Source organism: Brachionichthys hirsutus, unplaced genomic scaffold (genome assembly GCF_040956055.1).
Source record: "Brachionichthys hirsutus isolate HB-005 unplaced genomic scaffold, CSIRO-AGI_Bhir_v1 contig_1132, whole genome shotgun sequence".
Lineage (NCBI taxonomy): Eukaryota > Metazoa > Chordata > Actinopteri > Lophiiformes > Brachionichthyidae > Brachionichthys > Brachionichthys hirsutus.
The window spans coordinates 430-28,135 of NW_027180760.1; the positions used below are offsets into that span (position 1 = coordinate 430).

A 27,706-nucleotide genomic window follows, 5' to 3' on the forward strand; every position below is an offset into this window, starting at 1 on the left:
GTGTATCTGGAAGCCGTAGTTGCGCTGAGCCTGGTACTCGGTTACACTGCAGCAGGAGGACAGGTCCATCTCACCGTCCAGCTCTGACGCCTGAAGTGAAGCACGGATGAGACCCGGGCCAAGCAAAGACCCAAGCGCTGTGGAGGACAGACGAGCTCACCTCCTCGGCTACCGAGTCCTTGTAGTACCTCAGGCTGCGGTCCGTCAAAACAAACCAGTATTTCCTCCACTGCAGCAAAGACAGGAAGCAACACAGAGGGTGGGACAGCTACCGATGCGAAGCGTCCCTTCACATCGGTAAACCAGGACCCCGTCTCCCGAGTCCACCGGAGCTCTCTGGAGGCGCCGCCCCGTCACTCACCGTGCTAGCGACCAGAACCGGAACGCGTTCGTCACCTAGCTGTTCATGCTAACCTGGCCTTGTGCCTCCAGCTTCACCATCCAGCCCTTCTTGAAGTTCAGCAAATCCGGCTGGAAGAGAAACGACAGGAAAAGCCTCAACCTGCAGTTCAGAGGCGCCCAAAGCCCAACGCCCCCAGGAACACGAGACATGCTGCCCCCCCCAAAGGACACACAGAGGCCAGTCTGCGACCCGCCTCCCAGTGATAAGGCTTCAAACTGGGTTATCCAACAGCAGACGACCCCGCAGAGCGCCGACCCGGACCCAGCAGAACGTCGTGCAGCCACTAAACGACAGTAAAGCGTTCTGTTCTACTCTAGAGTCAGGCACCCGCCCCACGCTGGTCCAACGAACAACCCGAGGTTCTACGCTCACCGTCATGACGGAGTCGGTGGTCCTTCTGTCCAGAGACTTGGCTCTCCTCAGAGGTGGCAGGGTGGGGGGGAAATCCAGACCCTGCCCCACATCGGGCCTCTGCTCCTAGACGACACACACGAAGCCTTGCATGCCTAATAGCAAATGATCGGGGGGGGGGCAGTGCAGCTCAAGAACATCTAACTCCGTTTGGGTGTGCATGGATGTCATGGCAACCACAGCTTGTTGCACGAGGATCATCTCAACGCACTGGACCAATGACAAGCAAACACTGATGGTGTGAGGGGCGTGCCCATCACGCCTGGGCTTCAATGGGGGTGGGGTGGGGGAACCACAAGGACCAGTGGATTCCCACCACAAAGCGGAAACGGGACATGAAGTAAAACAGACAGGACAGTGATGCCTGAAGACGGGAGTCGGACACACGTTACCTCGCTCTGGAAGCGTCTGTGCTCACTGCGGCCCTGCCTGGCTCCGCCCCTTACCGGCTCCTCCACCTCCATTTTCTCTGGATTCTCCAGCTCCAAGGCCTCCAACTTCTCAATGACGCCAGAGCGACTGCACACACAGATAGCAACAGTCCACTTAGCATCGGCTACATGCTACTCATCTGCTCCTGTGATGACACCGAGTCCTTAGTGACACGTTGTCAGGCAAACCAGGAAACGACGCCCCGTTTGAGCTTCCACCAAACCTAAAGAACCAGGACGATCAATGACCGGCAGGCGGAGGATAAGGAACAAGCCCCACGAATGCATAGTTATGATAACGGTCACCATAGCAACCAAACCTCTAATCACCCAAATGACCTTCATCCCTTCCATCCTTTGCTGGCTTCAGGTGCTCGATGCCCTGCGCTACGCCCTGCACCAGCAGCAGCAACGAGCAAGGCCTGCAGACATCGCACATTACAGATGTCCCGAGTCCTTTACAGCGGTACCGCTGGTTGGGGGCCCCTGGTTGGGGGCCGCTGGTTGGGGGCCGCTGGTTGGGGGCCGCTGGTTGGGGGCCCCTGGTTGGGGACCGCTGGTTGGGGGCCGCTGGTTGGGGGCCGCTGGTTGGGGGCCGCTGGTTGGGGGCCGCTGGTTGGGGGCCGCTGGTTGGGGGCCGCTGGTTGGGGGCCGCTGGTTGGGGGCCGCTGGTTGGGGGCCGCTGGTTGGGGGCCGCTGGTTGGGGGCCGCTGGTTGGGGGCCGCTGGTTGGGGGCCGCTGGTTGGGGGCCGCTGGTTGGGGGCCGCTGGTTGGGGGCCGCTGGTTGGGGGCCGCTGGTTGGGGGCCGCTGGTTGGGGGCCGCTGGCTTACAGGAAGCTCAACGTGCACCGTGTGCCTGACGCTGGCGATAGGATGTGGGGCTTCACTAACAGCCAACGGGACTTCATCTGTCCTCCTGAGAGGCTGCTTCCTATAGATACATATATACACATATATATATATATATATACATGCAAAGACAAAACCTGGCAGAGCCGCACGTCAAGAAGCCTGCTTTAGAGAGAAAGCCTTTCTTGTATCGTCGCTACACAATGAGGTTAGGAGCGCTGCCCCCTCTGGCCTTTAGTAACAGCGTGAAATTTAGTAATAAAATTAATAAAGTCAAGTAATAAAAAACGACACAAATTTAAAGTGATAAACAGTGCATGCAGAGATTGTCCAGTACTTTGCATGCAGTAAAAGTATACATTAGTCAGTACACACGGTGAGTAGTTCTATTGTTTAGTACACACGGCGAGTAGTTCTATTGTTTAGTACACACGGCGAGTAGTTAGTTATATTGTTTAGTACACACGGTGAGTAGTTCTATTGTTTAGTACACACGGTGAGTAGTTCTATTGTTTAGTACACACGGTGAGTAGTTAGTTATATTGTTTAGTACACACGGTGAGTAGTTCTATTGTTTAGTACACACGGTGAGTAGTTCTATTGTTTAGTACACACGGTGAGTAGTTCTATTGTTTAGTACACACGGTGAGTAGTTCTATTGTTTAGTACACACGGTGAGTAGTTAGTTATATTGTTTAGTACACACGGTGAGTAGTTCTATTGTTTAGTACACACGGTGAGTAGTTCTATTGTTTAGTACACACGGTGAGTAGTTCTATTGTTTAGTACACACGGTGAGTAGTTCTATTGTTTAGTACACACGGTGAGTAGTTCTATTGTTTAGTACACACGGTGAGTAGTTCTATTGTTTAGGGGCAGAGAGCAGCCGGTGATCTTCTGGGCTGTGTTGATCACTCTCTGCAGTACCACGCCGTGATGCAGTACCACGCCGTGATGCAGTACCACGCCGTGATGCAGTACCACGCCGTGATGCAGTACCACGCCGTGATGCAGTACCACGCCGTGATGCAGTACCACGCCGTGATGCAGTACCACGCCGTGATGCAGTACCACGCCGTGATGCAGTACCACGCCGTGATGCAGTACCACGCCGTGATGCAGTACCACGCCGTGATGCAGTACCACGCCGTGATGCAGTACCACGCCGTGATGCAGTACCACGCCGTGATGCAGTACCACGCCGTGATGCAGTACCACGCCGTGATGCAGTACCACAGTCTGATGCAGTACCACGCCGTGATGCAGTACCACGCCGTGATGCAGTACCACGCCGTGATGCAGTACCACGCCGTGATGCAGTACCACGCCGTGATGCAGTACCACGCCGTGATGCAGTACCACGCCGTGATGCAGTACCACGCCGTGATGCAGTACCACGCCGTGATGCAGTACCACGCCGTGATGCAGTACCACGCCGTGATGCAGTACCACGCCGTGATGCAGTACCACGCCGTGGTGCAGTACCACAGTCTGATGCAGTACCACGCCGTGATGCAGTACCACGCCGTGATGCAGTACCACGCCGTGATGCAGTACCCAGGATGCTCTCCAGGGGGCTCTCTAGAAGGTCACCAGCAGCTTCTCCTCCAGGTGGTTCCTCCTGAGCACCCTCAGGAAGTGGAGTCGCTGCTGGGCCTTCTTCACCACCGCCGTGGTGTTAGCAGACCAGGACAGGTCGTCGGTGATGTGGACCCCAGGAACCTGAATGAGGGGACCCCCTCCACGCCACGCAGACCCCCATGATGGTCAGTGGACCCCCTCCACGCCACGCAGACCCCCATGATGGTCAGCGGGGGTCTGGGCCGGGCTACGGAAGTCCATGATGAGTTCTTTGGTTTTCGTGGTGTTCAGTGGAAGGTTCTTCACCGAGCACCACGCCGGGGGGGGGGAGGTGGGAGGCAGGGGGAAATCCTGCCATTCTTTTTGCTCCAACGTCGTCCTTATTTGGGGACTACAGCCGAAGCACCGGCCCTTTAAAGGGACGGGCTGGACCACCTTTCACTGCTCAGAGCAAACGGACTGAAGTCCTGCATCGCCCCCCATCTTGTTTCAGCGTAGCAGCAAAGGAGAACGGAAAGAGGAGCTGGGCCGGGCGACACCTCCATCCTGATTCGCTCTTGAAGGAGGTCTGAGAAGAGGAGCTGCTATCAGAGGTCATCCGGAAACGGGTAACCGAGGCGATAAATGGAGCCGCGGTCCCAGTCCGCTGACATAAGGAGCTGGGACAGGCCGCCCCCACGCAAGCACCAGAGCGGCTCAGGTGGGCCAGCGCTGCCTTTAGGCCGGGGGGGCGGACCCTCACCCACTGTTGAGGCCGGAGACGTCCTTACCAACAACACCAGATTAATGAATGGAAAGGACAGGGGGGGGGGGGGGGGGCATGGGTCAGCCCACACAACACACTTCGTACCGCTCCTCAACCTAGAACCTGTGTGTGTCGGACTTTGGACATTTTATTTACGTGAGGAAACACGATCCAAGGCGGGGAACCGAACCGGCGCTGCAGGAACTATTTGGCCGCCAATACTAGAATTGCGAGGGCAGAAATATCTGTGGACCAATCACAACGTTAACCTGCGAGCGGGCCGTAAAAGCCACCCCAGACCCCCCGTGGAGCTTGGGGTGGCTATTTAGAGGCACTGACCTCTCTGGGCTCAGGACGGCCTCCCTCTCCTGCCTGTCAGGGCTCCGGAACCGGCCCCTCTTCTCCGCCTTTCTGGCCTCGGCCTCCAGCCGTCGAGACCGAGGGGCGTCGTGATGGCTGAGGGCGTGGCCACCTCTCTGGTTGGCTGGGTGGCTGTCGGTGCTGGTCACCGTGCTGCCGCTGGCGTCCGAGTCCAGCGAGCTGACCGAGCCGCTGATGTGAGAGCCGTTAGAGAGCAGGGAGCTACCCGAGGGGAACGGGTCGCTGGGTGCAGGCGACAAGCATCGGGGAACGCCCCCCAAACTGGAGCAGGAGCCTGTTGGGGATCGCAGGTCACCGTGGGCCTGGGGGGCGGAGCTGTGCAGTGCCAGACCTCCCTGGTCGACTTCATCACCATTCACTGATCCAGTGTCGGAGCCCTGCGTCACAGAGGCCCCCTCACCTGGACCACAGAAGAGCCGCAGAACACCTCATTCACATTTAGTTAACCGGACACCATCTTATTCATCCAGCTGTATTTTATTCACTTCAAATATATTTTGTAACACCCCCCTTACCTGTGGGGGGCAGGTCAGATGCAGCCCACACAGCAGCCCCGTCAGCCTCCCTCTGGTTCAGCTCCTCCTGCCAGATGATGGAGCTCGAGTCTGGGACCTTCTCAGCATCCGGGATACCAGAACCAGTCACTGCTACCTTGGCTGGGCCCGGTTCCTAGAGGATGTATGAATGAAGAATCACCTGGTTTACAGCGTCCTGTAACCGGGGGCCGGACTCCCCGCTAGATAGCAGACCAGAACAAGCTGATCAAAAACAACAACACGAACCCGACCTCAGGTTCAGGCGTCTTTATTACCTGTGAGGTGGTCGGCTCCACTTTACGCTTCTTCTTCTGGTTCTGCTTGTTGGTTCGGGGGTATACCACCAGCTGTTCACTCCACCTAGAGGTAGACAACAGCATGTCTGACATGTCTCCACACCCAAAACTATCCAACCTATTGACATAGAACTTACCCATTGATGATCTCCTTATTCTCCCCCCTAATGAAATACTCCTGGTCAGGGGTGCTTATGCACAGGGAGTTCTTCTGGCCAGTCTTGGGCTCTGCGTCTATGACGTCCACGCAGAGGTTCATGTTCACCGTGCCCTGAGGCAGCGTGCTCGGCTGGAGGAGACACAGCATCACCGATTACTCCGTTAGAGTCAATGAAAGCTGGGCCTGGTCATTGAACACAACCCCAAGCATGGCGTGTACACAAACTCAGCTAGCGTTAACACAACCCCAAGCATGGCGTGTACACAAACTCAGCTAGCGTTCAAAAGCCTCAAGATGTACACGGAAAGCGCCGCGGAAGGACAACGTAACAAAGGTGAACGTGCTACACCTGAGCTACAAACCCTGATCGTAGGGCAGGTGCACATTTAGCTTTTCATCATTGGATTAGCATGCAAATGAGGCAAATGCTTCAGTCGTTGCAAACAAGTGAGAAGGGGAGACGGCAGCAGAGGTACTTTGGGTTTGGCTGGCGAAGAACCGGCGTTCCTGCATTCTACAGCACGAAGCCAGAACCTGTGTCCGAGAGTAGACTAAAGACTTTCCTTTGTAACAAATGTTAGGAAAAGCCCGTCGCCCGCGGTCACAGCTGCCCCGATCAGTCGACCTCGCCGATCGGCCTGTCTGTTACTGTCTGTTACTGCGTCGTCTTTGTTTTCTGAATATTGTGTCCCATGTGGTTTATTATTATTGGTTGTTGTTTGTGATGTTGTTGATGTTCAGTCAGTGAAGAAAGATAGATTTCCCTACGGGGACCAATAAAAACCTATCTATCTATCTAATAGTTAATCGATGCAGTAATCAATATAATCAATATGCTGTCATTAGTCAGCATTGGTGGCTTAACATCATGACACACCGAGCTCCTCCCCCTTTATCTGATTATTCATGTTATAAATATATGTGAGTAATCTCTCTCTCTCTTCCTGTAGTCTTGTTCTCTCTCTCCCTCTGTTTGTCCCTCTCTCTCTTTCAGGTCCTTCTGTCCGTGGTGCTGCAGAACCTGGACCTGTGTCCCTCAACGCTGATGTCCACGTCGCTGGCATTAGCATTTATAGCTTTATATCGCTAGCATTAGCATTTATATCGCTAGCATTAGCATTTACAGCTTTATATCGCTAGCATTAGCATTTTGTTTTTGTCTGCTCCTGCTCCGTCTTCCCATCCATCTCCTTGTTTTTGACTATCCTCTGACCTCTCTCTCTCTCTCTCTCTCACTCTCTATCTATCAACCGGTCCAGACAGATGTCCGTCCACCATGAGCCTAGGTTCTGTCCAAGGTTTCTGCCTGTTAAAGGGAAGTTTTTCCTTGCCTTCGTCTCCAAAGTTCTTGCTCTTGTGGGTCAAGTTGGGTTCTGTGTTTCCCTGCTAATCCTGTAAAGCAGGGGTCCCCAACCACCGGGCAGCAGCCCGGTACCGGTCCGTGAGGCATTTGTTACCGGGCCGCAAACAAAGAACAATTTCCGTTGTATCAACTATTAGCGTCTAAAAGGTGTTTTATTTTGAAAAACAACCGGATTTTCTCCAACGTAACAATCGCCTCTTGATACGTTGCTAGAAAAACCAACCGAGAACTCGCAAAAATTAATAAAAAGAAACAAAAGTCTTTGGAGAGCTTCTTTGCTAAGGAAAAAAGTCTAACTGAGGAGGAAGAAGAGGGGGAAGAAGAGGAGGTGATGACCTCCAAGAAGAGAAACCAGGACTAAGACTTAAAACTCGGGTATCAACAGCTGATTCGCTCCGTTAACGAGCAATGAAGGGTTAAAACCTGCTTCGGCACATTGAGACCAGAACCCGGATTAAAAAACAAGAACCCGGATTAAAAGACCAGAACCCGGATTACAAGACAAGAACCCGGATTAAAAAACAAGAACCCGGATTAAAAGACAAGAATGTGGAATTTATGAAACAAAGAACCATGAAGGACAGAAGTAATTATTGGGACAACAATTTATGGTGAGTAGATATTGTGTAACTATTAAATATTTATTTAATAGTTATTGCAAGTGCATAATAAAGTTTATTACTAAGATTATATTCCTCTTTTTAAATGTAATTATACACCCCCCCCCCGGCCCGTGGCAGGAAAAGGGTTGGGGACCAATCCTGTAAAGTGCCTTGAGGTGACTTCCTGTTGTGATCTGGCGCTATAGAAATAAAACTGAATTGAATTTTCCTTGAACTCCATCACCTTCATAGCTTTTCCATGTCAGCATAACAAACAGATTAGGATTTGGACCTGCGGTCCTCTTACCGGCCTTTGCTGGACTATGTCTGCTGCAGATGTAAAACAGGTGCTGGGTCTATTCCCAGCTCCTTTTAAGGTCACCGCATGCAGAACCAGCTTTATTAAGAACTGCCTGTAGACCCACGGAGGCTGCCAAATATGGTAATTACGCTGCATCACACTTTAGGATTCTGACACTGTGGATGAATTCCTTCCAGGAGAAAGACACCAAAATATTTGATCCAGAGTGTTTTCATGTGGGAACATGCAGTACGCTGCAACTTGTGGCCAGATGAGTATGTTAGTGAGGCTCGGTAGGATCACAATGCGGGACCAGAACGACCATTAATGGAGGCTCCATAGCGAGAACTTCTGCTTTTGCGTCTGACATTTCCTGAACTTGCGTTTCACCATCGTGAAACGGAGTTGCGGGTTGGTGAGTGAGCGACTCAGTAATGGGGGGGGGGGGCGTCGCTCTACTCAGCTATGGTTTTTCTTTTCAAACACCAACCACACACCTTGCTTGTATAGATTTCTGTATTTTACACAGCTTGTCCTCTTTTTTTAATCATTTGTATTTTATGTTGTTATTAGACACCAGATGGCGCTGCACTCCTAATCTCATTGTGTAGCTACTATGCCATGACGATAAAGGCTTTCTATTCTACTCTATTCTCTACTTTTCTTCCGGCGGTGCCGATGTTTCCGCCGTTCGAGCATGCACCCCATCGGGCTCTTATTGCTTCGTTGTGATGTCGGGCCAGTAAGGTCAATGACCCTAGAATCAATAGAGAGGATTACCGAGTTTGGTCTTTTGTACATCATTTCCATTTGTCTGTAGACATCAACAGACGATACGGCGACCATCCTCCTTTCTCTTCGTAACCAACCCATTCAATACTCATCTGGAAAAGGAACTCTATTTTAACCATCACAATGAATGCGAGTTTAGCCGAGTTTGAACCTGACCAACACCTACTGGAATAAATGAGGCGATCATATCATCAGAGCTAAGACGGGGGCTCGCCTCATCCTGTGGTCGCACGAACGAAGCGGTAACTACTAACAGAGGATCTTAAACCTGGGCACACAGGTAGTACGCTGGTAATCCTACCGCTCCAACTGCAGCCATTGTTGTGTTTCTGACTGATCCCCTTCTACAGCTGTGCTCCGAAGAAAGAAGTCCAGGGACTCTGTCGCTCTGCAGAGACTCTGATGCTCTACAGAGACTCTGAAGCTCTACAGAGACTCTGAAGCTCTACAGAGACTCTGAAGCTCTACAGAGACTGATCTACAGACTCTGAAGCTCTACAGAGACTGATCTACAGACTCTGATGCTCTACAGACTCTGATGCTCTACAGAGACTGATACACACAGACTCTGATGCTCTACAGACTCTGAAGCTCTACAGAGACTGATACACACAGACTCTGATGCTCTACAGAGACTGATCTACAGACTCTGTCGCTCTGCAGAGACTCTGATGCTCTACAGAGACTCTGAAGCTCTACAGAGACTCTGAAGCTCTACAGAGACTGATCTACAGACTCTGAAGCTCTACAGAGACTGATCTACAGACTCTGAAGCTCTACAGAGACTGATCTACAGACTCTGATGCTCTACAGAGACTGATCTACAGGCTCTGATGCTCTACAGAGACTGATCTACAGACTCTGATGCTCTACAGAGACTGATCTACAGGCTCTGATGCTCTACAGAGACTGATCTACAGACTCTGAAGCTCTACAGAGACTGATACACACAGACTCTGATGCTCTACAGAGACTGATCTACAGACTCTGAAGCTCTACAGAGACTGATCTACAGACTCTGATGCTCTACAGAGACTGATCTACAGACTCTGAAGCTCTACAGAGACTGATCTACAGACTCTGAAGCTCTACAGAGACTGATCTACAGACTCTGATGCTCTACAGAGACTGATCTACAGACTCTGATGCTCTACAGAGACTGATCTACAGACTCTGAAGCTCTACAGAGACTGATACACACAGACTCTGATGCTCTACAGAGACTGATCTACAGACTCTGAAGCTCTACAGAGACTGATCTACAGACTCTGATGCTCTACAGAGACTGATCTACAGACTCTGAAGCTCTACAGAGACTGATCTACAGACTCTGATGCTCTACAGAGACTGATCTACAGACTCTGATGCTCTACAGAGACTGATCTACAGACTCTGAAGCTCTACAGAGACTGATACACACAGACTCTGATGCTCTACAGAGACTGATCTACAGACTCTGAAGCTCTACAGAGACTGATCTACAGACTCTGATGCTCTACAGAGACTGATCTACAGACTCTGAAGCTCTACAGAGACTGATACACACAGACTCTGATGCTCTACAGAGACTGATCTACAGACTCTGAAGCTCTACAGAGACTGATCTACAGACTCTGATGCTCTACAGAGACTGATCTTCAGACTCTGATGCTCTACAGAGACTGATCTACAGACTCTGAAGCTCTACAGAGACTGATCTACAGACTCTGATGCTCTACAGAGACTGATCTACAGACTCTGAAGCTCTACAGAGACTGATCTACAGACTCTGATGCTCTACAGAGACTGATCTTCAGACTCTGAAGCTCTACAGAGACTGATCTACAGACTCTGATGCTCTACAGAGACTGATCTACAGACTCTGAAGCTCTACAGAGACTCTGATGCTCTACATGATTAAGCAATAATGAGAATACTTGTTAGTTGCATTCGTAGCTGAAACGTGGATTGCTAGCTCTTCTTACCATAAGTGACGAGTGGGGAAAATAACCGCTAACTCAGCAGCAGCATTCTTATAGTATGAGGATGATTGGGGAACAAAAACACTGAAATGGTTTTGTCTATATATTCAATGGGTGGGATCAAGTAGAGACAACGTGCAGCAAAAGGGCTGAAGGGTGAGCTTTCTGCAGTAGATGGCGTTGTTAGGTGGAAACCGCCCTCGGCTACCGGTACCAAAACAGACAATAGTTCTGCCAAGGTTACCATTCAAGCACAAATCAATTGTTGTGGGATTGATTTCAACACCTCCAGTTTTCCCGGTCTTCCTTGGGCTGACTATTTTTAGTTTAGGTTTTCTCTTGAGATGTCTGCCATTGTGCTGGAATGACGAGAGAGTCGATAAAACCCACTACAACTCCAAAAGAGAACAATCAGCAGGAGACTTCTACTGTACTGTACTCTTGTCCCGTGAGGGGTCGCCACAGCAACCCAACCTTCTCCACTTCACCCCGTCCTTTGCATCGTCCTCCCCAACACCAGCCACTCTCGTGTCCTCCCTCACTACGTCCATGTCTCTTCTCCTGGGTCGCCCTCTAGTCCTGTCCTTTGCATCGCCCTCCCCAACACCAGCCACTCTCATGTCCTCCCTCACTACGTCCATGTCTCTTCTCCTGGGTCGTCCTCTAGTCCTGTTCCCTGGCAGTTCCATCCTCAGCATCCTTCTACCGGTATAGTCGCACTGGGACTAGAGGACTAGTTTGAGGTCCTCCGATCTGCCATTCCCTCTCTCTCCATCTCTCAACCCAGCCGGTCAGACAGATGTCCGTCCACCATGAGCCTAGGTTCTGTCCAAGGTTTCTGCCTGTTAAAGGGAAGTTTTTTCTTGCCTCCATTGCCAAAGTTCTTGCTCTTGTGGGTCAAGTTGGGTTCTGTGTTTCCCTGCTAATCCTGTAAAGTCCTTGAGATGACTTTCTGTTGTGATCTGGCGCTACATAAATAAAACTGAATTGAATTGAATAGTCCCCGTCTCTCCTCTGGACATGTCCAAACCGTCCAAGTCTGGTCTCTCTGACCTTGTCTCCAAAACGTCTAACCTTCACTGTCCCTCTTATTGTCTCATTTCTAATGCTATCCAACCTGGACACTAAAGGAGAACCTCAGCATCTTCATCTCCACCTCCCTAAGCCAGACAAAAATACTAATATGAAGAAGAGATGACAAGCACATGGTCCAATGGTGAACTCCAAGATGATAAAAAACGACATGACATATGCAGCGGAGCCAGCTTTAGAGTTAGCCGAACCGTATTCACAGTCAGCTCAATGGATATACGTCCAGAGAAAGCATGGACCCAGAGCAGAGCATGCTGCCGGTCATCGATGTCGGAAAGCAGCTCTGGCCCCTCCTCCGGTGAGTTCTCACGGTCATTGACCTTTTAACCTTAAACTCAGCGTCCAGGGCGGTCACACCGTTTCTGTGCTTACAGAAAAGCCAGATTCCCTGTGATCTAAAACGATGAACCGTTGTCTGCGTGTGAACGCAACGGGCCAGCCCGTGTGTGGAATGTCTGGGTCTGGGACGTATCTGACGTTTCCTCCGTGGCGTTCAGGGGCTACGAGCGCCCGTCCTCCGGCTCTCTCTCCGCAAGCTCACTGCAGTTCACCAAATAAGGACATTGGAGGAGGAATGCTGCTTAAATGGGAGAGCATCTTTCCTCATGATGAAAACAGCTGGGCTCTGAGAGGCCGCTGCACCCTGCTATGTCCTGGGTGAAGAAGAGGAGATGACTTCACCGCTCCCTCCAGACCCATCACAGATATGGGAAAACCCGTTTGATTCAATCTATTTTATTCCATCACCTCTGAGTATGACGCTGTGATAAGAGAGCCGACATCAAACGAGATGATGACACAACAATGACACCAGACATGTTTAGCACTTCTGGGTCAAGATGAGGTGATCCTCACACACACACACACACACACACACACACACACACACACACACACACACACTGTTGTTGTTGTTGTTTGGTCAAACAGGCCAGAGGTTACGGGCGTCGAGCCAACACCAGGTGACAAGTCGCTCTGCATCAGACGCACTCCCCCCCACTCTGGACCCCCACCTACTCACCTACAGAGCAAACCGCTCCACTGATGATGTCATCGCCACGGCGCTTCACACTGCACCGAGTCACCTGGACCACCGGGGGCACTACGTGAGGATGCTTTTTGTGGACTACAGTTCAGCGTTCAACACGATAATACCGGACATTTTAACGGTTAGACTCTCCACCTCCATCTGCACCTGGATTAAGGACTTCCTGTCTGACCGCACACAAAGGGTCAGACTCGGCTCCCACCTCTCCCCCACCGTCACACTCAACACCGGCTCCCCTCAAGGATGTGTACTGAGTCCGCTCCTGTACTGTGTACTGAGTCCGCTCCAGTACTGTGTACTGAGTCCGCTCCAGCACTGTGTACTGAGTCCGCTCCTGTACTGTGTACTGAGTCCGCTCCAGCACTGTGTACTGAGTCCGCTCCAGCACTGTGTACTGAGTCCGCTCCAGTACTGTGTACTGAGTCCGCTCCAGCACTGTGTACTGAGTCCGCTCCAGCACTGTGTACTGAGTCCGCTCCAGCACTGTGTACTGAGTCCGCTCCTGTACTGTGTACTGAGTCCGCTCCTGTACTGTGTACTGAGTCCGCTCCAGCACTGTGTACTGAGTCCGCTCCAGTACTGTGTACTGAGTCCGCTCCAGCACTGTGTACTGAGTCCGCTCCAGTACTGTGTACTGAGTCCGCTCCTGCACTGTGTACTGAGTCCGCTCCTGCACTGTGTACTGAGTCCGCTCCAGTACTGTGTACTGAGTCCGCTCCTGTACTGTGTACTGAGTCCGCTCCAGCACTGTGTACTGAGTCCGCTCCAGCACTGTGTACTGAGTCCGCTCCAGCACTGTGTACTGAGTCCGCTCCAGCACTGTGTACTGAGTCCGCTCCAGCACTGTGTACTGAGTCCGCTCCTGTACTGTGTACTGAGTCCGCTCCAGCACTGTGTACTGAGTCCGCTCCTGTACTGTGTACTGAGTCCGCTCCAGCACTGTGTACTGAGTCCGCTCCAGTACTGTGTACTGAGTCCGCTCCAGCACTGTGTACTGAGTCCGCTCCAGTACTGTGTACTGAGTCCGCTCCAGCACTGTGTACTGAGTCCGCTCCAGCACTGTGTACTGAGTCCGCTCCAGCACTGTGTACTGAGTCCGCTCCAGCACTGTGTACTGAGTCCGCTCCAGTACTGTGTACTGAGTCCGCTCCAGCACTGTGTACTGAGTCCGCTCCAGCACTGTGTACTGAGTCCGCTCCAGTACTGTGTACTGAGTCCGCTCCAGCACTGTGTACTGAGTCCGCTCCAGCACTGTGTACTGAGTCCGCTCCAGCACTGTGTACTGAGTCCGCTCCTGCACTGTGTACTGAGTCCGCTCCTGTACTGTGTACTGAGTCCGCTCCTGCACTGTGTACTGAGTCCGCTCCAGTACTGTGTACTGAGTCCGCTCCTGTACTGTGTACTGAGTCCGCTCCAGCACTGTGTACTGAGTCCGCTCCAGTACTGTGTACTGAGTCCGCTCCAGCACTGTGTACTGAGTCCGCTCCTGTACTGTGTACTGAGTCCGCTCCAGCACTGTGTACTGAGTCCGCTCCAGTACTGTGTACTGAGTCCGCTCCAGCACTGTGTACTGAGTCCGCTCCAGTACTGTGTACTGAGTCCGCTCCAGTACTGTGTACTGAGTCCGCTCCTGTACTGTGTACTGAGTCCGCTCCAGCACTGTGTACTGAGTCCGCTCCAGTACTGTGTACTGAGTCCGCTCCAGCACTGTGTACTGAGTCCGCTCCTGTACTGTGTACTGAGTCCGCTCCAGCACTGTGTACTGAGTCCGCTCCTGCACTGTGTACTGAGTCCGCTCCTGTACTGTGTACTGAGTCCGCTCCTGTACTGTGTACTGAGTCCGCTCCAGCACTGTGTACTGAGTCCGCTCCAGTACTGTGTACTGAGTCCGCTCCAGCACTGTGTACTGAGTCCGCTCCAGTACTGTGTACTGAGTCCGCTCCAGTACTGTGTACTGAGTCCGCTCCAGTACTGTGTACTGAGTCGCTCCTGTACTGTGTACTGAGTCCGCTCCTGTACTGTGTACTGAGTCCGCTCCAGTACTGTGTACTGAGTCGCTCCTGTACTGTGTACTGAGTCCGCTCCTGTACTGTGTACTGAGTCCGCTCCTGTACTGTGTACTGAGTCCGCTCCTGTACTGTGTACTGAGTCCGCTCCTGTACTGTGTACTGAGTCCGCTCCTGTACTGTGTACTGAGTCCGCTCCTGTACTGTGTACTGAGTCCGCTCCTGTACTGTGTACTGAGTCCGCTCCTGTACTGTGTACTGAGTCCGCTCCTGTACTGTGTACTGAGTCCGCTCCTGTACTCTCTGTACACCTACGACTGCACGGATCCCTCCAACGCCATCATCAGGTTCGCTGATGACACCACCGTGGTTGGGCTCATCTCGGGGGAGACGAGTCGGTACAGAGATGAGGTTGGTAAACTGGTGGCGTGGTGCTCGGTGAAGAACCTTTCATTGAACGCCACGAAAACTAAGGAACTCATCATGGACTTCCGTAGCGCAGCCCAGACCCGGCTCCACTGACCATCATAGGGGGCTGCGTGGAGAGGGTCCACTGACCATCATGGGGGGCTGCGTGGAGAGGGTCCACTGACCACCATGGGGGGCTGCATGGAGAGGGTCCACTGACCATCATGGGGGTCTGCGTGGCGTGGAGGGGGTCCCCTCATTCAGGTTCCTGGGGTCCACATCACCGACGACCTGTCCTGGTCTGCTAACACCACGGCGGTGGTGAAGAAGGCCCAGCAGCGACTCCACTTCCTGAGGGTGCTCAGGAGGAACCCCCTGGAGGAGAAGCTGCTGGTGGCCTTTTAGAGAGCCCCCTCTCGCTACCTCAGCAGAGCTACAAACATCGTCAGAGACTCCTCCCACCCTGGACTCACCTTGTTCAACCTGTTGCCCTCCGGGTGGCGCTACAGGTTGCACAAGAGCAGGACCAACAGACTCAGGGACAGTTTTATACCGAGAGCCATCAGAGCTCTGAACACCGATCAGGATTAAACAGGACAAACACACAAATACTCACTATGTGCAATAACAAACGTATACTATTAACATGCTAAATACTGGTCAGTCTCTCTGCATGCACTGTCCACTTTAAACCTTAAATTATCCTGCAAGTACTTGAATGTTCCCTTATTTGTATTTTATGTTATTAGACACCAGACGGAGCTGCACTCCTAATCTCATTGTGTAGCTACTATGACGATAAAGGCTTTCTGTTATATTCTATTCTATTCTAGGTGTCAACACACCTTGACAAAATAGCTCCCAATGATGTTTGGCTAATTTAATATCGACTCATTCCACACTACTGCAGAGTTTGCTGCTTAGATCATGCCCATCCCATCGCTCTAACAATCCAGGAAAGAGTAGCACTCAAATGTCCCCACACTTTCTTTTGTTGGAGAGAAGACATTCCCACTGAGGATCTGAGCCAAAGACATTCTTCATCTCAAGTCTCCCCAGATACATGTAGAGATGTCCCGCAAACAGCACTAAATTAAATACGGCGGCACGTTGCCTCAAAGCTTCCTGCTGCCGCTCGCCGTCCAAGAACCGACGGGGGAAATACACTTCATGACACTCCAGCAATGCTTTCAGATAGTCAGTAGAAGTGGAGATAATGAGATGAAAGGACTTTAACACAAAGAGTGGATGGGTGTGGTTCCGGTAAACGCCTCCGCCACACCAGAGCAGGGTCCATGAACCTCCACCGCACAAACGACGACGAGCACCAAGTTCTGCTTTCGGAGAGCTCCTCTGCTCCGAGTCCACGGCACAAAGCCCCACGCCCCCGACCCGCTGCTCCCGCCTCACGGAGCGCATGAAAGGACGGAGGGACAATGAGGCCATTTTGGAATCACTGTCACAATGAGAGGAAAACACAATTCCACACAAGCTTGGGTGTCTCTGGAAACGCGCGTGGAAACGTGCAGTCGACTGGTGCAACAGCGTTTCCTGCCATCGTCATCATCGGCGACAGAAGGAGCTTCACCAAAGAGGGGCCCTCACTATCGGGTCAGCGCCTCAGGTTGGACTGGAGGGGCCCTCCAATCACAAGCTCACTATCGGGTCAGCGCCTCAGGTTGGACTGGAGGGGCCCTCCAATCACAAGCTCACTATCGGGTCAGCGCCTCAGGTTGGACTGGAGGGGCCCTCCAATCACAAGCTCACTATCGGGTCAGCGCCCCAGGTTGAACTGGAGGGGCCCTCCAATCACACGCTCACTATCGGGTCAGCGCCTCAGGTTGAACTGGAGGGGCCCTCCAATCACATGCTCACTATCGGGTCAGCGCCCCAGGTTGAACTGGAGGGGCCCTCCAATCACACGCTCACTATCGGGTCAGCGCCTCAGGTTGAACTGGAGGGGCCCTCCAATCACATGCTCACTATCGGGTCAGCGCCTCAGGTTGAACTGGAGGGGCCCTCCAATCACATGCTCACTATCGGGTCAGCGCCCCAGGTTGAACTGGAGGGGCCCTCCAATCACATGCTCACTATCGGGTCAGCGCCTCAGGTTGAACTGGAGGGGCCCTCCAATCACATGCTCACTATCGGGTCAGCGCCTCAGGTTGAACTGGAGGGGCCCTCCAATCACATGCTCACTATCGGGTCAGCGCCCCAGGTTGAACTGGAGGGGCCCTCCAATCACAAGCTCACTATCGGGTCAGCGCCCCAGGTTGAACTGGAGGGGCCCTCCAATCACAAGCTCACTATCGGGTCAGCGCCTCAGGTTGGACCGGAGACGCCGCGTGTCCCGCAGAGAGACTGGAAGCTGCTTTACGCGTGACGTCAGCGCTGATCCGGGCCGGCTGCTGGTGCGTGGCCCCCCCGCTGTTTACACACAAGCAGCCTAATCTGCAGCCGGACCGGGTCACATTCCCCTAGTGACGCACGACAACGCGGCGGGGGGGGAGGGGGGGGGCAACGTGTAGGTATCTGTGATGTTATAACCGAAGATAGTCCTTTTGTGCAACTCACATGAACCACCACCGGGGCATTTATCCATCGAGCGTGGGTTACTTTATTTACTGCTGTGTCAACATGACCTCATTCAGGCATCCAGTGAAGACGCGTCTCTAAACTGAGGACGCGTCTCTAAACTGAAGACACGTCTCTAAACTGAGGACACGTCGAAGACGCGTCTCTAAACTGAGGACGCGTCTCTAAACTGAGGACGCGTCTCTAAACTGAGGACACGTCTCTAAACTGAGGACACGTCTCTAAACTGAGGACACGTCTCTAAACTGAAGACGCGTCTCTAAACTGAAGACACGTCGAAGACGCGTCTCTAAACTGAGGACGCGTCTCTAAACTGAAGACGCGTCTCTAAACTGAAGACGCGTCTCTAAACTGAGGACACGTCTCTAAACTGAAGACGCGTCTCTAAACTGAAGACGCGTCTCTAAACTGAGGACGCGTCTCTAAACTGAGGACGCGTCTCTAAACTGAAGACGCGTCTCTAAACTGAGGACGCGTCTTTAAACTGAGGACACGCCTCTAAACTGAGGACACGTCTCTAAACTGAGGACACATCGAAGACGCGTCTCTAAACTGAGGACGCGTCTTTAAACTGAGGACACGTCTTTAAACTGAGGACACGTCTCTAAACTGAAGACGCGTCTCTAAAACTGAGGACACGTCTCTAAACTGAAGACGCGTCTCTAAACTGAGGATGCGTCTTTAAACTGAGGATGCGTCTCTAAACTGAAGACACGTCTCTAAACTGAGGACACGTCAAAGACGCGTCCCTAAACTGAGGACACATCTCTAAACTGAAGACACGTCTCTAAACTGAGGACACGTCGAAGACGCGTCCCTAAACTGAGGACACGTCTCTAAACTGAAGACACGTCGAAGACGCGTCTCTAAACTGAGGACGCGTCTCTAAACTGAAGACGCGTCTCTAAGCTGAAGACGCGTCTCTAAACTGAAGACGCGTCTCTAAACTGAAGACGCATCTCTAAACTGAGGACGCGTCTCTAAACTGAAGACGCGTCTCTAAACTGAAGACACGTCGAAGACGCGTCTCTAAACTGAGGACGCGTCTCTAAACTGAGGACGCGTCTTTAAACTGAGGACACGTCTCTAAACTGAAGACGCGTCTCTAAAACTGAGGACACGTCTCTAAACTGAAGACGCGTCTCTAAACTGAGGACGCGTCTTTAAACTGAGGATGCGTCTCTAAACTGAAGACACGTCTCTAAACTGAGGACACGTCGAAGACGCGTCCCTAAACTGAGGACACGTCTCTAAACTGAAGACGCGTCTCTAAACTGAGGACACGTCTCTAAACTGAGAACACGTCTCTAAACTGAGGATGCGTCTCTAAACTGAAGACACGTCTCTAAACCGAAGACACGTCTCTGGAGGGGGGACAGGACTTACCGATTCGTCCAAGGCAAAGCGCAGGCAGCCATGTTCGTACAGCACAAAGAATCTCCGCTGCCATTTCTGTCGGAAGAAAAAAGACCTCCAATAAATACGCAAGGCAACAAACACAAATGTGTATTAATACATAAAGTATACAGGGACGGGGCGAGATTCAGTTTTTGTCTAATGCATATGTGTCAAACTCAAGGCCCGGGGGCCAATGTGGCCCGCGAGAGCTTTGTGCAGACATCTGTTTTTGTAAAATGCTGAAAAGTAAAAGTGAATCAGAGTTGATGTGTGTTTGTAACTGATTTCTAATCTGTAAATGGTTTTAATGTTAAAATTAAATATTTGTTGCTGACTCCATTCTGGATCCGACCCAGGTGAAATTCAGTGGTGAGATAGAGCCCCCCCCCCCCCCCCCCACATGACTGTGTTAAATTCCCTAAATATCGGTCAATAATCAATGGAGATATTGAAGAGCAAATTACAGACAGACGCCGGCGATTACATAACCTCGGTGGATATTTTTACAGCATAAGGTATCGATATATTTTTAGAACTATGCAATTGCATATGTAATACTTATAATTTAGTTAAGTGTGTAGTAAATACAGTTATTTAGCAGCATGTTAAGGAGTAGTTATACTAGCTTTACATTACATTACATTCAGGTACATTTACGACTGGCCCTTTGAGCGCAGCCATAATGCTGATGTGGCCCTCGGAGAAAACGAGCTTGAGGCCCCTGATCTCATGCAACATGTCTGATGATCAAAGACCTCATTTGTGTGTGTGTGTGTGTGTGTGTGTGTGTTCACCAAACACACACACACACACATCAATAATAATAAGACCAGTGATGATGATGATGCTGGTGGGGATGATGATGATGATGCTGGTGGGGATGATGATGATGATGCTGGTGGGGATGATGATGATGATGCCGGTGGGGATGATGATGATGATGCCGGTGGGGATGATGATGATGATGCTGGTGATGATGATGATGATGCTGGTGAGGATGATGATGATGCTGGTGAGGATGATGATGATGCTGGTGGGGATGATGATGATGATGGTGGGGATGATGATGATGCTGGTGATGATGATGATGATGCTGGTGGGGATGATAATGATGATGCTGGTGGGGATGATGATGATGATGGTGGGGATGATGATGATGATGATGATGATGATGATGATGATGATGCTGGTGATGATGCTGGTGGGGATGGTGATGATGATAGTGAGGATGATGATGATGATGGTGAAGATGATGATGATGCTGGTGAGGATGATGATGATGATGGTGGGGATGATGATGATGCTGGCGAGGATGATGATGATGATGCTGGCGGGGATGATGATGATGATGCTGGTGATGATGATGCTGGCGAGGATGATGATGATGATGCTGGTGAGGATGACGATGATGCTGGTGATGATGACGATGATGCTGGTGGGGATGATGATGATGATGATGATGCTGGTGGGGATGATGATGATGATGCTGGTGAGGATGATGATGATGATGCTGGTGAGGATGACGATGATGCTGGTGAGGATGACGATGATGCTGGTGGGGATGACGATGATGCTGGTGGGGATGATGATGATGATGATGATGATGCTGGTGAGGATGATGATGATGCTGGTGAGGATGATGATGATGATGCTGGTGAGGATGAAGATGATGCTGGTGAGGATGAAGATGATGATGGTGAGGATGATGATGATGATGGCGGGGATGATGATGATGATGGTGGGGATGATGATGATGATGCTGGTGGGGATGATGATGATGATGCTGGTGGGGATGATGATGATGATGCTGGTGGGGATGATGATGATGATGCTGGTGGGGATGATGATGATGCTGGTGGGGATGATGATGATGCTGGTGAGGATGATGATGATGATGCTGGTGGGGATGATGATGATGATGCTGGTGAGGATGATGATGATGATGCTGGTGAGGATGACGATGATGCTGGTGATGATGATGCTGGTGAAGATGACGATGATGATGCTGGTGAGGATGACGATGATGATGCTGGTGAGGATGACGATGATGCTGGTGATGATGACGATGATGCTGGTGATGATGACGATGATGCTGGTGGGGATGACGATGATGCTGGTGGGGATGACGATGATGCTGGTGGGGATGATGATGATGCTGGTGATGATGATGATGCTGGTGGTGATGATGATGCTGGTGATGATGACGATGATGCTGGTGATGATGACGATGATGCTGGTGGGGATGACGATGATGCTGGTGGGGATGACGATGATGCTGGTGGGGATGATGATGATGCTGGTGATGATGACGATGATGCTGGTGGTGATGATGATGATGCTGGTGAGGATGATGATGATGATGCTGGTGATGATGATGCTGGTGATGATGATGCTGGTGATGATGCTGGTGAGGATGATGGTGATGATGCTGGTGAGGATGATGGTGATGATGCTGGTGAGGATGATGATGATGATGCTGGTGATGATGATGATGATGCTGGTGATGATGATGATGATGCTGGTGAGGATGATGATGATGATGGTGGGGATGATGATGATGCTGGTGAGGATGATGATGATGCTGGTGGGGATGATGATGATGATGGTGGGGATGATGATGATGATGGTGGGGATGATGATGATGCTGGTGGGGATGATGATGATGATGCTGGTGGGGATGATGATGCTGATGGTGGGGATGATGATGATGCTGGTGAGGATGATGATGATGATGCTGGTGAGGATGATGATGATGATGCTGGTGATGATGATGATGGTGAGGATGATGATGATGATGGTGAGGATGATGATGATGCTGGTGAGGATGATGATGATGATGATGGTGGGGATGATGATGCCGGTGGTGGGGATGATGATGATGATGGTGGGGATGATGATGATGCTGGTGAGGATGATGATGATGATGCTGGTGATGATGATGATGATGATGATGCTGGTGATGATGATGATGCTGAGGATGATGATGATGATGGTGAGGATGATGATGCTGGTGAGGATGATGATGATGATGCTGGTGAGGATGATGCTGGTGATGATGATGATGATGCTGGTGGGGATGGTGATGATGCTGGTGGGGATGGTGATGATGCTGGTGGGGATGATGATGATGATGCTGGTGATGATGATGATGATGCTGGTGGGGATGATGATGATGCTGGTGAGGATGATGATGATGATGCTGGTGAGGATGATGATGATGATGGTGAGGATGATGATGATGCTGGTGGGGATGATGATGATGCTGGTGATGATGATGATGATGCTGGTGGTGATGATGATGCTGGTGATGATGATGATGATGCTGGTGGGGATGGTGATGATGCTGGTGATGATGATGATGATGCTGGTGGGGATGGTGATGATGCTGGTGAGGATGATGATGATGCTGGTGAGGATGATGATGATGATGGTGACGATGATGATGATGCTGGTGGGGATGATGATGATGGTGGGGATGATGATGATGATGCTGGTGAGGATGATGATGATGATGCTGGTGAGGATGATGATGATGATGCTGGTGAGGATGATGATGATGATGCTGGTGAGGATGATGATGGTGAGGATGATGATGGTGAGGATGATGATGGTGAGGATGATGATGATGCTGGTGAGGATGAGGATGATGATGCTGGTGAGGATGATGATGATGCTGGTGAGGATGATGATGATGCTGGTGAGGATGATGATGATGCTGGTGAGGATGATGATGATGCTGGTGAGGATGATGATGATGCTGGTGGGGTTGATGATGATGCTGGTGAGGATGATGATGATGCTGGTGAGGATGATGATGATGCTGGTGAGGATGATGATGATGATGGTGAGGATGATGATGATGGTGAGGATGATGATGGTGAGGATGATGATGATGGTGAGGATGATGATGATGATGGTGGGGATGATGATGATGCTGGTGGGGATGATGATGATGCTGGTGAGGATGATGATGATGATGCTGGTGAGGATGATGATGCTGGTGGGGATGGTGATGATGCTGGTGGGGATGATGATGATGCTGGTGAGGATGATGATGATGATGCTGGTGAGGATGATGCTGGTGATGATGATGATGCTGGTGGGGATGATGCTGGTGATGATGATGATGCTGGTGATGATGATGATGATGCTGGTGGGGATGATGATGATGCTGGTGAGGATGATGATGATGATGCTGGTGAGGATGATGATGGTGAGGATGATGATGATGCTGGTGGGGATGATGATGATGCTGGTGATGATGATGATGATGCTGGTGGTGATGATGATGCTGGTGATGATGATGATGATGATGGTGACGATGATGATGCTGGTGGGGATGATGATGATGCTGGTGAGGATGATGATGATGATGCTGGTGAGGATGGTGATGATGCTGGTGAGGATGATGATGATGCTGGTGAGGATGATGATGATGATGGTGACGATGATGATGCTGGTGGGGATGATGATGATGGGGATGATGATGATGATGCTGGTGAGGATGATGATGATGATGCTGGTGAGGATGATGATGATGATGCTGGTGAGGATGATGATGGTGAGGATGATGATGATGCTGGTGGGGATGATGATGATGATGCTGCTGGTGAGGATGATGATGATGCTGGTGAGGATGATGATGATGCTGGTGAGGATGATGATGATGCTGGTGAGGATGATGATGCTGGTGGGGTTGATGATGATGCTGGTGAGGATGATGATGATGCTGGTGAGGATGATGATGATGCTGGTGAGGATGATGATGATGCTGGTGAGGATGATGATGATGATGGTGAGGATGATGATGATGGTGAGGATGATGATGGTGAGGATGATGATGATGGTGAGGATGATGATGGTGGGGATGATGATGATGCTGGTGGGGATGATGATGATGATGGTGGGGATGATGATGATGATGCTGGTGGGGATGATGATGATGATGCTGGTGGGGATGATGATGATGATGATGATGCTGGTGGGGATGATGATGATGCTGGTGGGGATGATGATGATGATGACGATGCTGGTGGGGATGATGATGATGATGCTGGTGGGGATGATGATGATGATGCTGGTGGGGATGATGCTGGTGGGGATGATGATGATGATGCTGGTGAGGATGATGATGATGCTGCTGGGGCTCACCCCCCCTGACCTTCTGTTGCTCTTCTTGATGGACCTGATGAAGAACCTACACAGATAATCATGATGTTCTCACCCTGGATCGCTGCAGAGGATTCTCAAAGTCCGTTCCCTCGGGGGCCAAACACAGCCATCCACCGTAAACGGGCTTGGCCTGAGGGGGGGAGGAAGGGCAGAACAACAGTCAGGGGGGGAGAGAGAGAGAGAGGGCAGAACATCTAATCCCAGTGCTCGCCGTGCCGCTGAAACGCCCACCCTGCTTCGGCTCCTTGTCGCGGCACGCCGAGCATAAATCTACACACGCCATGTTGAACCTGCGTGGACCGGTACCTGCCACCGGTAAAACGGCCACGTGGTTAAAAGGAACGCCACCTTTAGCCATCCAAACTGAAACGGTGACCGATGGTGGACCGATGGTGAGAACACACGTCCTCGCTAACCACCACAGCAAACGGCCCGTTCAAGGCAGGATGGGTACCGTTTGAAAACATACCGAATGTTACTGAAATAGCCCCGCCCCCAGCGAGGACACGCACACGGTGTAAAGACCATCATGTCTCCAACACAATGTCCCAACGTTGTGGAGCTAGCACCGTTTCTCATCTTCCAATCAGAAGACGAGTCCGATCGGCATGCTGCAGGCGTAACGGTGTAATAACACAGCTATTACACCGTCACGCAGCTCACGCCTCCAGCCCGCCTCCACGGTACACGCTGTAAAACATCTGGAAGCAAGTGATGAAACCTCGATGCCACCGTGGATCATCAGAACCTCTGATGGACCGTGGTGCAGCAGCAGCTGGGAAACGCCCCTCTGACCTCCTGACCCCACACTTCCTTCCTTGCCCTGCGCTCCGCCCCTGCCGATAGTCTCCTCTTCTCCTACGGGGGGGGGGGGGTCACCAAGCCTGAGGAACATCTCAGCTCTCTGGGGACAGACATTTCTGTGACGACAGCCTTGGAACTCACCGGGGAAATGAAGGAATGTGTTTGGGCTGAGCGCGGCCCCTCCCCCAGCCCACCTTTTATTCTGGAACAAAGGGGTTGTTTACCGTCCTTCCGACATGCCGTTTCTCTTCCCTTCCCTCCTTTCGAGGGTTAATCACCCGTTGTTTACGCGTTCTAACAGCGATCTGGTTCTCCTTTGGGTTCGACTAGCAGGAACCAGCCCGACGCCTGAGACCTTCCTGCTGATGGGGTCTCATGCAGGGCGTGGCTGGAGGTCTGTCCTCATAACGCCAGAGACCTTCCTGCTGATGAGGTCTCATGCAGGGCGTGGCTGGAGGTCTGTCCTCATAACGCCTGAGACCTTCCTGCTGATGAGGTCTCATGCAGGGCGTGGCTGGAGGTCTGTCCTCATAACGCCTGAGACCTTCCTGCTGATGAGGTCTCATGCAGGGCGTGGCTGGAGGTCTGTCCTCATAACGCCTGAGACCTTCCTGCTGATGAGGTCTCATGCAGGGTGTGGCTGGAGGTCTGTCCTCATAATGCCTGAGACCGTCCTGCTGATGAGGTCTCATGCAGGGCGTGGCTGGAGGTCTGTCCTCATTACGCCTGAGACCTTCCTGCTGATACGGTCTCATGCAGGGCGTGGCTGGAGGTCTGTCCTCATAACGCCAGAGACCTTCCTGCTGATGGGGTCTCATGCAGGGCGTGGCTGGAGGTCTGTCCTCATAACGCCTGAGACCTTCCTGCTGATGAGGTCTCATGCAGGGCGTGGCTGGAGGTCTGTCCTCATAACGCCAGAGACCTTCCTGCTGATGGGGTCTCATGCAGGGCGTGGCTGGAGGTCTGTCCTCATAACGCCCGAGACCTTCCTGCTGATGAGGTCTCATGCAGGGTGTGGCTGGAGGTCTGTCCTCATAACGCCTGAGACCGTCCTGCTGATGAGGTCTCATGCAGGGCGTGGCTGGAGGTCTGTCCTCATTACGCCTGAGACCTTCCTGCTGATACGGTCTCATGCAGGGCGTGGCTGGAGGTCTGTCCTCATAACGCCAGAGACCTTCCTGCTGATGGGGTCTCATGCAGGGCGTGGCTGGAGGTCTGTCCTCATAACGCCTGAGACCTTCCTGCTGATGAGGTCTCATGCAGGGCGTGGCTGGAGGTCTGTCCTCATAACGCCAGAGACCTTCCTGCTGATGGGGTCTCATGCAGGGCGTGGCTGGAGGTCTGTCCTCATAACGCCTGAGACCTTCCTGCTGATGAGGTCTCATGCAGGGCGTGGCTGGAGGTCTGTCCTCATAACGCCAGAGACCTTCCTGCTGATGAGGTCTCATGCAGGGCGTGGCTGGAGGTCTGTCCTCATAACGCCTGAGACCTTCCTGCTGATGAGGTCTCATGCAGGGCGTGGCTGGAGGTCTGTCCTCATAACGCCTGAGACCTTCCTGCTGATGAGGTCTCATGCAGGGCGTGGCTGGAGGTCTGTCCTCATAGCCCTGATTGTGCAACGGAACTTCCTGCTCAATGCCTTTGAGGTAACCGTGGCAACAGCGACGATCACTCTAAAAAGGACCAGGGCAGGAAGCCCTCGGCTCGCCGTCCGACCCGTGATGCGCATGTCTCAGCGGAGGCGGGGCGGATGCTGCCGTTCCCGTCGGCCCACCCGGGCCTCATGTCTGGGATCAATCCCAGGATAAAGCGCTGATCGGCATCTAGAAAGGGAACCTCACCGTCTCCGTGCTGCCCAGATTAGATTCATCGTTACACACCGTTCACACCCAAAGAACAAGGGCAGCGCCCCCAGAGCATGCGCAGAGGCTTAGGGGTGAAGAGCAGGGTGCCTTGCTCAAGGGCAGTGCTCTGAGGGTGAAACTGGCCCTTCTCTGGGCTGGGACTTGAACCGGTGGGACAAGTTGTCTTTGACTTTCAGCCTATAAGCTGCAGCTTCAGGTCATCAGTGACCACGCACGAGCACGAGCACGAGCACGCCGCTTCTCCACACGCGACCCCGTGTGACCCCGCCCGCACCGCCTACCTGGGTCAGGTCCTGGTCCGTCAGCAGGTGCAGCTCCCGCGGCTTGAAGCAGTTCTGACATTTGCTCTTGTTGAAGAAGTTCGCCTGGAACTTCCTGCAGGGGCTCTCCTTAGCGGAGGCCATGCTAGCGGCTAGCCTCGCTCCGGGGGGTTCGTCCTGCAGCGCCGCGACGCATCTTCAGGAAAACAATAATACGAATATCAGATCAATGAGCCGGCCTTCCCA

The 27,706-nt window shown here is 52.0% G+C and overlaps 1 protein-coding gene across 1 annotated transcript; it reads right to left on the bottom strand.

The window, feature by feature from the left end:
- Positions 1–27,604, bottom strand: LOC137916653 (myosin phosphatase Rho-interacting protein-like; the record flags this gene model as incomplete). Its single annotated transcript, XM_068759623.1, has 13 exons — positions 27,482–27,604; positions 24,584–24,661; positions 19,348–19,413; positions 5,771–5,922; positions 5,613–5,697; positions 5,317–5,470; positions 4,906–5,201; positions 4,760–4,842; positions 1,207–1,333; positions 776–880; positions 415–471; positions 161–229; positions 1–90 (listed from the first exon to the last, which is right to left on the bottom strand). Coding segments are annotated over exons 1-13 (1,485 nt in total), but the record flags the coding sequence as incomplete, so codon positions are not given.
- Positions 27,605–27,706: the final 102 nt, after the last annotated feature.